The sequence below is a fragment of the Salvelinus fontinalis genome, chromosome 13 (genome assembly GCF_029448725.1).
Source record: "Salvelinus fontinalis isolate EN_2023a chromosome 13, ASM2944872v1, whole genome shotgun sequence".
In the NCBI taxonomy this organism is placed as follows: Eukaryota; Metazoa; Chordata; class Actinopteri; order Salmoniformes; family Salmonidae; genus Salvelinus; species Salvelinus fontinalis.
In genome coordinates this window covers 42,414,070-42,427,024 of record NC_074677.1, presented here as the reverse complement: position 1 = coordinate 42,427,024, position 12,955 = coordinate 42,414,070, and the positions used below count along the sequence as shown (strand labels likewise).

Here is a 12,955-nt window from a genome sequence, read left to right as displayed (position 1 = left end):
TATGTTTGACATTTCAGTGGAATTACTATCATCTTTTTGATAAGTGGTTCAGCAAAAAATATACGTCCCGTATTGTCGGCATACGGTGCCCAGTTTTGGGCCACCTTAGTATTTTGTTCAATTACAAGGTATATCCATTTAATGTTGTTCAAAAAAGAGACACCACCCTCATATCCGAAGTGTTTACTAGACAGTTGACTCGTTGGCTAGCCTTCCAATATAAAAAAATACATGCCTGTAAACTTTTCATTGCATAGCCCGGTGCGCCCTCCTGTAGACTCTTAAAAATGGTTCTTCACCAACATCTTCTTCAGTGTTGTAACCAAATAATGTCACATTATTTGTTTTACAGATGAATCTTATGTTTTGAGAAAGTAAACAGTTTAATACTAACATGAGCATGAATAATTTAGATAAAAAGTTGGATTTTAAATTATGTGTGGTCTATCGCGCAGTCAATTTTTACAAAATACAGCATGTCTCACAACATGTATATATATAACTTTTTTGACAACTCTCATAACCTAATTTACAGAACTGGAATGAAAATCGGTGTTCAGCTATTTAGAAGTGTGTTTTTGTCGCAAAACGTACTGGTATTTTCCAGTCCATTTAAATGTTGAGCTCGAGGTGATTTAATCCTCCAACTGTTAGAGTGTCCGAAGTTAGGGGTGTCTGATGTTGGGGGGAAATTAGCTAACTCAATCAATCACCATACAAGCATGAGATAAGCCTGACAAATTAACCCAGATAGAGAATAAGTCAATACTAGCTAATGTGACTTATCTAGCCAGCTAACTTAGCTAACGAGTGAAACAGTGTCTGACAGTCCAGACAAAGTGTCAGACTTAGCTAGCGAAGTAGCTAGATAGCTAACTTTAGCTAGCCACAATTACAGACACTGACATAGTTAGCTAGCTAGCTAGTAAACATCAACAAACATTTACATTTAGTTATATTCCGTGACAACTCTTCAGTAAACTAGTGTTGTGACCTTGGTCGTAAGTCTAACGTTAGTGTAACCAGTGCTGTACTGCACCGCTGTAACTCTGCGTTGTGAGCCAATTGTCGCCTCTTTCTACAAAATAGACGCACAATACAAAGGACTGGGATCAGTCGAGGAGCTAGCCATAGTCCCCACATACAATACCTTAGCTAGCTGGTAACCACATTTGAATTCAGAATGTTAATATCATCCTAAAAAGTACAATTGCAATTGCATTTTGACAATACCAATCACTTATGAGTAAACTCTAAATATACAAAATTATTCATGAACAAAACACTGTGTGTCATGACTTTGTGCTTAAAGGAATCTAACTTTTCTGAAGACGACAGAAAAAGGGTGCCTACCTCTCATAGTGTATCAAAATTATTTGAGCACGAGCACGCAGGACAAAATGCAAGTACACACTCCCCTATTCCCAGGACGCAGGCATGAATAATAACACATCAACATTCTATAATAATATATGAACCTGGTGAAATTCACAAAGTATTTTAACAACTATTACATTAGCTAGCTAGCTAACGTTACCACAGCCAGAGATATTAGTACAGAAAATGGTTAGCTAGGTACCATAACTATGATTGGACAAAATAAAAAGTTAGCTGTTTTCACTGGTCAGTCACTCAGTCGCACTAGAACTACAATACTAGCAAATATTCATAACCCAACCTCAATAACCCAGCACCAACAACCCAACCTTTCTGTATTTGCAGAAAACAACCCAACAATTGACCCAATGCTTGCAACCAAGCATTCGGGTCATCCATACAACCCAACATGTTTTACATGTACCTTACATCTCAAATCTATGCATGGAAGAAGTCTTGACTTGTCTGGTGTACACATTTCTCTGTCCTCAGTTTGATTGAAGGCCTCAATCTGTATGTTTGCCTTGTAGCTAACCAATTGCAATCTAGAAAGATTGAAGGAACAACACACAATTAAAATAAGCTAGCTACTAGTTTAAAACAATAAAATATCTAATTGTTACAAACAATGAACGTAAGGGCTACATTTACGAGAATACATGAATTTAATTACCTTATCAATCTTGAAGACGATTCATTCATCAAGCAAAAAAAAGTGTTATGAGTGAGTTTACCTGAAACCTATTTCCAGGGTGTTGATGCACTCTCCTCCCAATACAGCCTCTTCCAACACCACAGGAAGGGTATCCATCTGCTAAAGTAATGTTTTGCTTTGATGTCAAATATACTCATATTGTTGCTAGCTAGCTAGCTGTTGTGCAAGCTGACATGCAACGAAAGCATGACACTACCATATTGACATGCATCATTGCAAAAATATAATATAAATATATAAATATAATATCAAAACAAAAACACATACAGTAGAAGTCGGAGGTTTACATACACCTCAGCCAAATACATTTAAACTCAGTTTTTTACAATTCCTGACATTTTATCCTAGTAAACAATTCCCTGTCTTAGGTCCGTTAGGATCACCACTTTATTTTAAGAATGTGAAATGTCAGATTAATAGCAGGTGTTATTTCTTTCATCACATTCCCAGTGTGTCAGAAGTTTAGATACACTCAATTAGTATTTGGTAGCATTGGCTTTAAATTGTGTATCTTGGGTCAAACATTTCGGGTAGCGTTCCACAAGCTTCCCACAATAAGTTGGGTGAATTTTGGCCCATTCCTCCTGACAGAGCTGGTGTAACTGAGTCAGGTTTGTAGGCCTCCTTGCTCGCACATGGTTTTTCAGTTCTGCCCACACATTTTCTATGGGATTGAGGTCAGGGCTTTGTGCTGGCCACTCCAATACCTTAACTTTAAGCCATTTTGCCACAACTTTGGAAGTATGCTTGAGGTCATTGTCCATTTGGAAGACCCACTTTCGACCAAGCTTTAACTTCCTGACTGATGTCTTGAAATGTTGCTTCAATATATCCACATAATTTTATTTTCTCATGATGCCATCTATTTTGTAAAGTGCTCGAGTCCCTCCTGCAGAAAACACTCCCACAACATGATGCTGCCACCCCTGTGCTTCACGGTTGGGATGGTGTTCTTCGGCTTGCAAGCCTCCCCCTTTTTCCTCCAAACATAACGATGGTCATTATGGACAAACAGTTCTGTTTTTGTTTCATCAGACCAGAGGACATTTCTCCAAAAAGTATTATCTTTGTCCCCATGTGCATTTGCAAACTGTAGTCTGGCTTTTTTTATGGCGGTTTTGGAGTAGTGGCTTCTTCCTTGCTGAACGGCCTTTCAGGTTATGTCGATATAGGACTCGTTTTACTGTAGATATAGATACTTTGTACCTGTTTCCTCCAGCCTGTTCACAAGGTCCTTTGCTGTTGTTCTGGGATTGATTTGCACTTATCGCACCAAGGTGCGTTCATCTCTAGGAGACAGAACTTCGTCTCCTTCCTGAGCGGTATGACGGCTGCGTGGTCCCATGGTGTTTATACTTGCATACTATTGTTTATACAGATGAATGTGGTACCTTCAGGAGTTTGGAAATTACTCCCAAGGATGAACCAGACTTGTGGAGGTCTACAATTTTTTTTTTCTAAGATCTTGGCTGATTTCTTTTGATTTTCCTATGATGTCAAGCAAAGAGGCACTGAGTTTGAAGGTAGGCCTTGAAATACATCCACAGGTACACCTCCATTTGGCTCAAATGATGTCAATTAGCCTATCAGAAGCTTCTAAAGCCATGACATCATTTTCTGTAATTTTCCAAGTTGTTTAAAGGCAGTCAACTTAGTCTATGTAAACTTCTGACCCACTTGAATTGTGATACAGCGAATTTTAAGTGAAATAATCTGTTTGTAAACAATTTTTGGAAAAATTACTTGTGTCATGCACAAAGTAGAGATCCTAACCGACTTGCCAAAACTTTAGTTTGTTAACAAGAAATTTGTGGAGTGGTTGAAAAACAAGTTTTAATGACTCCAACCTAAGTATATGTAAACTTCCGACTTCAACTGTACATACACATCCATAACAACTATCAATAATAACATTTAAATGAAACTAAATCAGCCTGCTTTTCTTACAACATTTTAATCAGATCCCTACACAGGCGCAGAAGGATCTTGTGAGGTTGGGACATTTTCTGGCGACAGTTGTTCTTGCAGTGCTTCTGCCATGTCTTGTAGTTTTGGAGGCCCAAAAACGTATTGGCTGCAGATATAATGATGTCCAGCTTCTTGGACACTTGTGTAATACAATGAATAACTGTGGCTATAAATGCAAAAAAATCCATCTTCTTCACAATAAGTGTGTCCAGACGTATAACATTTGCAACTGGTTGCGGTGCATCCACCGCCATGTCATCTTCAGCACTGTGGCCCCTTTCCCCTTCAACTCAACTCTCTTCACCGCCTTCAACTCTCTTCACCGCCTTCAACTCTCTTCACCGCCTTCAACTCTCTTCAACTCTCTTCACCGCTTGATGTGATCACCGGAAACGGCTTCTGGTAAACCTAGTGGCAGTAAATGTTGTTGCCACATGTTTGCCACATTTACAAATATATGTCTGCCAGAAAAAAATCACTGGTGAACTGTTTGCAACTAGAGGCAATAAACATTATAGTTGCAAACGGTATGCCGCAGATTCATGACTATTTTATTATTATTTTGTGGCACACTATTTAGTTTGCAGCAAATTTCCCACATACTTTCCCACATACATTTTCAAATACATTTTTGTGATGAGCTACTAAATGTTGTGTGATTCACTTCTAGTTGCACTGGTACTCCAGGTAGCACAGCAAAATATTTAGGAGCATATGCGACCAAAATGGTAGCACTGTAGAGCCGTGATGGGGTTTTCATCAAGCTCACTGTAAGGGGCACTTCTTAACTTTGACAATATAGGAGGTCATTTTCTTAGGACCTTTTCTTCAGAATGTAGAAAATTACTGTTTTCATGTATGTAGACACTGGTATGGTGCAGGAGACATAAAATGTTGAAGTGTCCCTTTAATGAAAATATTGTAATATACATAAGGCTGGTCTATTATTGCACCTTAAACCTCAGTGCGACTTGAGACAGAATTAAGTGTGGATTTAAACCGGTAAGATATATTTTACAAGCTTTATTTACGTTTTGCCTATCTCAAATGGGTGAGGGGGTAACTATCGTCCTCAAACATACCAAGCTGTCATGACAACCCCATAGACAACAGTGGTTTTCGTGTTGAACAATGAGCACGATGGGTCTTAATTTCCGACAACATATTATTTACTGTAATCTCTGAGATACTTATATACAATAAATTCATTGTATTTATATACAAGTCTTTCTTGTTTAAATACAAGTGTGTGTTTTAGGTGGCTCTGACACAATATCACAGGGTGACAGGTTGTGTAGAAAGTGTTCCTGTGAGTTTAGGGGATTATTTATTGCATACACCAGTGTTGTGGCACAGTATTACACCACTGTGAGAGGTTGTGTACTAACTGTATCCCTGTCATTTTAGGTGCCTTGTATAACATAATCAAAGTGCCCCCTATGAAGAACAATCCAGAGGAAACCCTGGAGGGTGCCAAAGTGCTGTGCTCTATTGTCCCTGCAGACAAGGCCAGGCCCTCCTACTACCACAGCTTCGGTAAACCTACCAAACACTTCATGCAATACCTATGCAATAAGAGCCAAAACAAAATCATGGGTGTGTCCCAAATAGCACCCTTGTCCCTTTATAGTGCACTTATTTTGACAAGGGCTGCAATTCGGGATGCAACCATTACTTACTGTCACTGTACGTATCTCTATCATATCTGTAAGGAACAATATGTACCCTGACATTAGTGTCTCATTTTAACTTGGGGGGGGGGGGGGGTAATGCTATTTTATTTAGAATTTTAGGATCCTGTTAGGTATCAAAATAAAATATATATTTTTAAAAGGCCATAGAAAGCAGCCTTTCACTGGAAGTGCGAGTCTGGCGGATGTGGTGGTTTGAGATGCATCCACTGCAAAAAAAAACATACAGTACCAGTCAAAAGTTCACATTTTTCTACTCATATCTACTAACCACTTGTTTGGTTACTACATGATTCCATATGTGTTATGTTATAGCTTGGATGTCTTCACTATTATATTAGAATGTAGAGAATAGTAAAAAATTAAGAAAAACCTTTGAATGAGTAGGTGTGTTCAAATTTTGGACTGGTACTGTATCTCTAGTTTAAACTGACGAATTTTGATGGGGATTTTTTTTGTTATGTAATTTAGATTGACATATCGACTCTAGGGGGGCCCTTAACCATTTGACCTGTGTGATCATTGTTGTGTGGTCCCTGCAGCGTACCATCACAAAAATGTGATTGGAACAGCAGCAACAGAACTTATGATGCAAAAAACGCGACTTACCAGCATTGTTGTCTGAACAGCATTTACATTTTTTTTGTACTGATGTAAAATAAAGGTCTTAAACTTTATTACTCAGTTTTACCCTTTATTGTAAAAGATAAATGTGAACTTCATCAACCAAGCATTTCACGGAACACATCCACAGCCATGTTTGACAAGTGAAAAACGTCCTAATCCCAGAATGCCATTTACTCTAATGCCGCGTTCAAAACTACTGGGAACTCTGACATTTTTTTTGCTCCGACTGGGAATAATTGATTTGAGCGGTCAACCAACTCGGAATTCCAACTCGGGAACTCAGGCCTCTTTATAGAGCTCCGACTTTCCGACCTGAAGATCACTGATGTCATTATTTTACCTTCTATTTTTCAGAATTCCCAGTTTTGAACGCGGCATAAGATGCAAATAAACAAAGTCAAAGATGGCTGAGTCCATTGCCCAAAAAATATCAACTTACTTTGGTCACTTTTCAGCATGCTACAAATCTGCATGTGATTGTTACAGTGTATACAAGAACCGGAGCACATGACTTGACAAGTTGTTTACAGTTTAAACAGCAAATAAAATGTTATCGCTCTGGATAAGAGCGTCTGCTAAATGACTTAAATGTAAATGTTATCGCCTCACAGATCATCACCCAAATACAAGCCTACTGCCTAGCCTAACCGTAGGGCAAACAGGTTGCCAGATTTGGTTGAGTGCATTTTAGTGCAAGTGCATGGGGGGTGGAAATTGGGGAAGGTATCATGGGGGGATATGATGGAGGAAATATTACTATGATGGGGAATTCATCTATAAATGGGGGTCTGGAAAGGGGTCTGAACTGGCAACCCTGGGTAAACAGTTACGATCTGTCTTGAAAGAAAAATGTAACTCTTGATAGACACTGATAGCCATTGATTATAGAGATAATGTCCGATTTCAAAAGGAAACGCCTCACTGAAGAGGAGATACAATAAATATGTTGTCATTCTGATGACGAATCTGTGTATGAGAGTGAGTCAGATCAATCAGATAGTGACGAGGAATATTTGCCCTCCCAACCTTCTGGACTATGAGCGTGAGATGTCTGAGGAAAATGGTGCCGACCTCTACCTTGCATGCAATAAGCATCCCTCACCTCCCCAAGATGCTGGTGCTGCTGCCAATCTTGTAGGCTGCGAGGGAGAAGAGGTTAAAGTTAAGGAGGAATATCCCTGATGCTTGAGATCCTGTCTCTTCACACCATCAGAGATAGACTTCAATGACACCCTGTCTGGCGTACAAAGCACCCTGCCTACCCCTTCAGAGTCAGAGTGTTTTAAACTGTTCCTTGATGAGCAATTGGTGGAGAGTGTGGTGCAGGAAACCAACAGTTTGCCCATTATCATATAACAGAAAAACCCAAGGCTCTCTTCAAATGAATCAAAATTCAGAATGCCTTTAGTCTACTAAATATGCATATTTGTGATGAAAAGGGGCTCTGTGAGGGACTAATGGACGGCTGACCCCATGCTGCAGACCCGTTGTTTTCCAACCTTTTTCTCCCAGGACCACTTCCTTGTCTTGCTGAGAGTGCTCCACTTTGAGAACAATGCCCACTGCCAACCTTGCTGACCCCCATCACACAATTAGGAATGTCCTGGGCAGGTTCACCAGGGCACTTAGAAGAGTGTTTGTGCCTCACAGTGCATTGATTAGTCTCTCATGGCTTGGAAAGAAAGACTTTCATTACGCCAATACATCCCATCAAAGCCCCACAGATTTTGGAGTCAAGTTCTTTGTTTTATGTGTCCGTCTGACGGGATATGTACAGGACCTGATCATCTAGACCTGCACCACCACAGATAAGCCAGTTTGAGGGTCTTGGCATATCTGGATCAGTGGTGATCACCATGCTGCAGCCTTACCTCAGAAAGGGGCATACTGTATTTGTGGACGACTTGTACAGCAGCCCTACACTTTTACGGTTCCTTTTGAGGGAGAACACAGGGGCCTGTGGCACAGTGAGATCCAACAGGAAGGTGATTCCACTATTCAAAAAGAAAATGTGCAAGGGGGAGGTGACGTTCCAAATGAATGGGGAGATGATGGCAGTGAAAGGGCATGACAAACGCGATGTCCATGTTCTGTCCACTGTGCAGACCTCCAAAATGTCAAACAGAGGAAAACTGAACTGTCATGTCACCTGATGTCACAATGTCACCTGAGAGAGGAAAATTAAGCCAGACTGTGTCTTGGAGTACAACAAGAAGACGGGAGCAGTTGACAAAGTGGACATGCAGAAGTGTTTTGTTGAGTGTGCCAGAAAATACCTAAAAAAGTACAAGGTATTTTTCCACATAATAGACATAGCCCTACTCAACAGCTACATTGTCCACTGGCAGGTCACAGAACAGGTGTTCTCATACCAGCTGTACAACACTCCTCGTTGTCCGTCTGCTGGGGGCCGGCCTGCCTGTGACGATCCGCAACGCCTCACTGAACACCACTTTCCTAGCGATGTCCCTCAGACCACCCTGCAAGGAAAAAGCACAAGGAGGCATTGCAAGGTCTGTCTAACATCAACCCCGATGACCGAAACAAAGGAAGTTGACCAAGTACATGTCTGAGCCATGTGACACAGCCTTGTGTGCAGTTCCTTACTTTGTCGAGTACCACACCCTGAAGCACTACTAAGTGGAAAGTAGATTTATAGTGGCTGATCAACTGTTGCTTTATGCTGATATTTACAAATATATTATTGTAAAATGTATTGCAATGTATGACTTGAGGTGTTTGACAGGGAGGATTGGGGAAATGTTCCCCAAAAAATAGATATGTTTGTTTACCGTTAACATATGTTTGTTTAGCTGAACGGAAATATTTTGTTTGGACTCCTGCGTTCTATTTCTGAAATAAAACAGAACAAGGAAAGTATGTAATCGACAATTGTGAAATGTATGACTTTGTGCGTTTGATGTGTAGTGGGTGAGAGGGATTGGAGAAATGTTCTTAAAAAAAGACAAAAAATATATATAATTGTAACATTTCATTTTGTTTACTTTGTTTGACTCCTGGGCTCCAGTTCTGAATTAAAACAGAAAAGGAAAAGTACGTAATCAACTTTTGTTATTCATTGATTTCTAAACGCATTCTCGCAATTATGTTTTAGCATTTTGCCAAATAGTTGTTGGCTAGGGAAAATAATGATTTGATTATTTCAATCAAATAATATCTTCCCTAGCACACAACCTTTAGCCTAACCTGTAGACTACTGTAGACTAAAGAGAATGATTTGAGTTGTTACATTACATCGAGTTGTCCTAGAAATATACTGTATAGTTAGTAATACTTGACGTTTATACAAATGTAACCACGTTTTGGATGGAGAGCGATAACTGGTCCACCCACGTAACATTCAGCCCATAGATGGCGCCAAAGCATAAACCTAGATAATCCTGTTAAGCGCCATAGTTTAATATATCTACAACATCGCTTCCCTCATGCCAAGGTCTCTGCATACAATATAGCTGATTACACACACGCACCATTCAATCTGATCCCTCGCACAAACTATTTCACTTTATTGTTTACATGACTTTGTCCCCCACCCTGTCCTCATTCTCCTCTGTCTCGACCAATCTAAAACCTATCCAAGCCATAATACTCATCGCATTTGATGAGAAATATATTCCTTGCTTGGTGACAAGGCAGGCATCTGTAGGCTACATGTCCAGTGGTGATAATACGTTGACATGGTTACAAAATGAAGCCACCGCTGTAGACTCGTTTTTCCAGGGGAGAATAAATGAAATACCATTTTTTTTAATTAACAAAAAGTTTTTAGGATCCCAGCGTTTCCCAGCCTTAGCCATGGTCGGCATATGTAATATATGCTCATACCCCGCTTTCACTTTGTTTGTTCGCCACTATTGTATCAAATACACCAGATTTAGCGCCTCAGGTTTCTCGCCCTATCTCACATGCGCAGCTCCTCAGACAGGCGAATACTAGGGCCTCTTTCAGATGATAATACATGTAATATAGATGATAATAATTATAAACTAGGTGGTTCGAGCCCTAAATGCTGATTGGCTGACAGCCATGGTATATCAGACCGTATACCACGGGTATGACTAAACATGTATTTCTACTGCTCTAATTACATTGGTAACCAGTTTATAATAGTAATAAGGCATCTTTGGGGTTTGTGGAGTGTAGAGAATGGTGTCAAAATTCAACAATCTAATTCTAGAACAGCAGCATAGAATTCTGGAAACGCGTGCAAAAAGAACTCACGATGTAAGGGTCTTTATTAATATTTAGAACTTAAGCGTTAAAAGGTTAACTCTCCCTGTACCCATGTACACACAATCTCACAATGTCACTACACAACCGTATCTCAGCAACGACAATCATTGTGAAAAGGCCTTGTGTGTTTACAGGCATATGTACTGTATCTCTCCCTCTCTTTCTGTAGCAAAAATAAATAAAATCTATGAAAGTCAATTCAAGAAGTGATTTGAATAGAAAAATGTAAAAAACCTTCAATTCAAATTGACCCCAACCCTGATGAAAACAATGTATTTGACATTTATTTTTCCCTTTTTCCTGTAGCCATGTCAGAGAACTATGTGGTATTCATAGAGCAGCCTATCAAGATGGACCTACTGAAGATTGTCACAGCCAAGCTGAGGGGAAAGGGGATCAGTGAGGGGGTCTACTGGGACCCCAAACAAGATACTGTCTTCCACCTGGTAGACAAACACACGGGACAGGTGAGAGGTGGACAGGACAGGGCTTTTAAAGGCCTTTATAATGAAAATAAATCACTCACGTGGTTCTATTACGAAGCCCTGAAGCCCAAAGCAAAAAATATATTCAAACATAGTTTGAATTCTCTCGTTTGAACATCTTAGTATCTCGTTCGAAACGACTTAGTATCTCGTTTGAACGATTTAGTTTTAAAAAAGCCTACAAAAAATGTCACAATTCCTAAGTTGTTTCAACTACTTATTGTTATGCTGATGAAGGAGGACCCAAAAGCGACGTAATAGAAACAGAGTCTTTATTCCAGTTTTAAACAAACAATGATGTTCCTGGATATATCAAAGGTAATCCAAAACAGGAAACTGAAAACCTCTTGTCAGTAGAGAGGAACGACTGGAGACGCGACCCCAGACTGCAGGTCGCTTCAGGAAGGCACAGACCGTAGCTGACATAGACACCTGCTCACACGCAGCATCTGACAAATGCAAAAACACAACAGGGCGGAACAAGGACACAGAGCAGCTAACCTCAAACAAGAATCCGACAAAGACAGAAGCGGAAAACAGAGGGAGAAATAGGGACTCTAATCAGAGGGCAAAATAGGGGACAGGTGTGAAAGAGTAAATGAGGTCGTTAGGAGAATGAGAAACAGCTGGGAGCAAGAACGGAACGATAGAGAGAGAGAGCGGGAGAGGGAAAGAGGGAGGAGGAGAGAGAGAAATAGAAAGAGAGAAAGAACCTAATAAGACCAGCAGAGGGAAGCACAGGGACAAGACATGATGATCAAAGACAAAACATGACAGTACCCCCCCACTCACCAAGCGCCTCCTGGCGCACTCGAGGAGGAACCCTGGCGGCGACGAAGGAAATCATCAATCAACGAACGGTCCAGCACGTCCCGAGTTGGAACCCAACTCCTCTCCTCAGGACCGTAACCCTCCCAATCCACTAAGTACTGGTGACCACGTCCCTGAGAACGCATGTCCATGATCCTCCGTTCCTTGTAAATAGGAGCGCCCTCGACAAGGACGGGAGGGGGGGAGGGAAGACGAACGGGGGCGCGAAGAACAGGCTTGACACAAGAGACATGGAAGACAGGGTGGACGCGACGAAGATGTCGCGGAAGAAGCAGTCGCACAGCGACAGGATTAACGACCTGAGAGACACGGAACGGACCAATGAACCGCGGAGTCAACTTGCGAGAAGCTGTCGTAAGGGAAAGGTTACGAGTGGAAAGCCACACTCTCTGACCGCGACAATACCTAGGACTCTTAATCCTACGTTTATTGGCGGCTCTCACAGTCCTCCCCGCAGACGAAGGCAGACCGGTAATAAAGTCTAAGGCGATCTGAGAACATGGTCGAGAAGGAATGGGAAGCGGTCTAAGACGACCGGCAGGAGGAGAGTTACCTGACTTAGTCTGCGCGCAGTCCGAACTAGCAGCCACGAAACGGCGCGTGTCCCGCTCCTGAGTAGGCCACCAAAACCGCTGGCGAATAGTAGCAAGCGTACCCCGAACGCTGGGGTGGCCAGCTAACTTGGCAGAATGAGCCCACTGAAGAACAGCCAGACGAGTAGAGACAGGAACGAACAGAAGGTTACTAGGACAAGCGCGCGGCGACGCAGTGTGAGTGAGTGCTTGCTTTACCTGTCTCTCAATTCCCCAGACAGTCAACCCGACAACACGCCCTTCAGGGAGAATCCCCTCGGGTTCGGTAGAAACCACTGGAGAACTAAAGAGACGGGATAAAGCATCAGGCTTGGTGTTCTTATTTCCCGGACGATAGGAAATCTCGAACTCGAAACGAGCGAAAAACAACGCCCAACGAGCTTGACGTGCATTAAGTCGTTTGGCAGAACGGAT

General features: G+C 41.3%; 1 protein-coding gene across 4 annotated transcripts in view; it reads left to right on the top strand.

Moving 5' to 3' along the window:
- The window catches only part of LOC129868725 (carotenoid-cleaving dioxygenase, mitochondrial-like), an 83,293-nt gene that overhangs the window by 38,146 nt on the left and 32,192 nt on the right, over positions 1 to 12,955 (top strand). For 2 of the 4 annotated variants that reach the window (XM_055942934.1, XM_055942932.1), the window contains 2 exons: positions 5,468 to 5,596; positions 10,939 to 11,099. In XM_055942934.1, the coding sequence (XP_055798909.1) occupies positions 5,468 to 5,596; positions 10,939 to 11,099 (290 nt within the window). The remainder of the gene's footprint in view (positions 1 to 5,467; positions 5,597 to 10,938; positions 11,100 to 12,955) is intronic. The other 2 variants (XM_055942935.1, XM_055942933.1) reach the window with 1 other exon arrangement.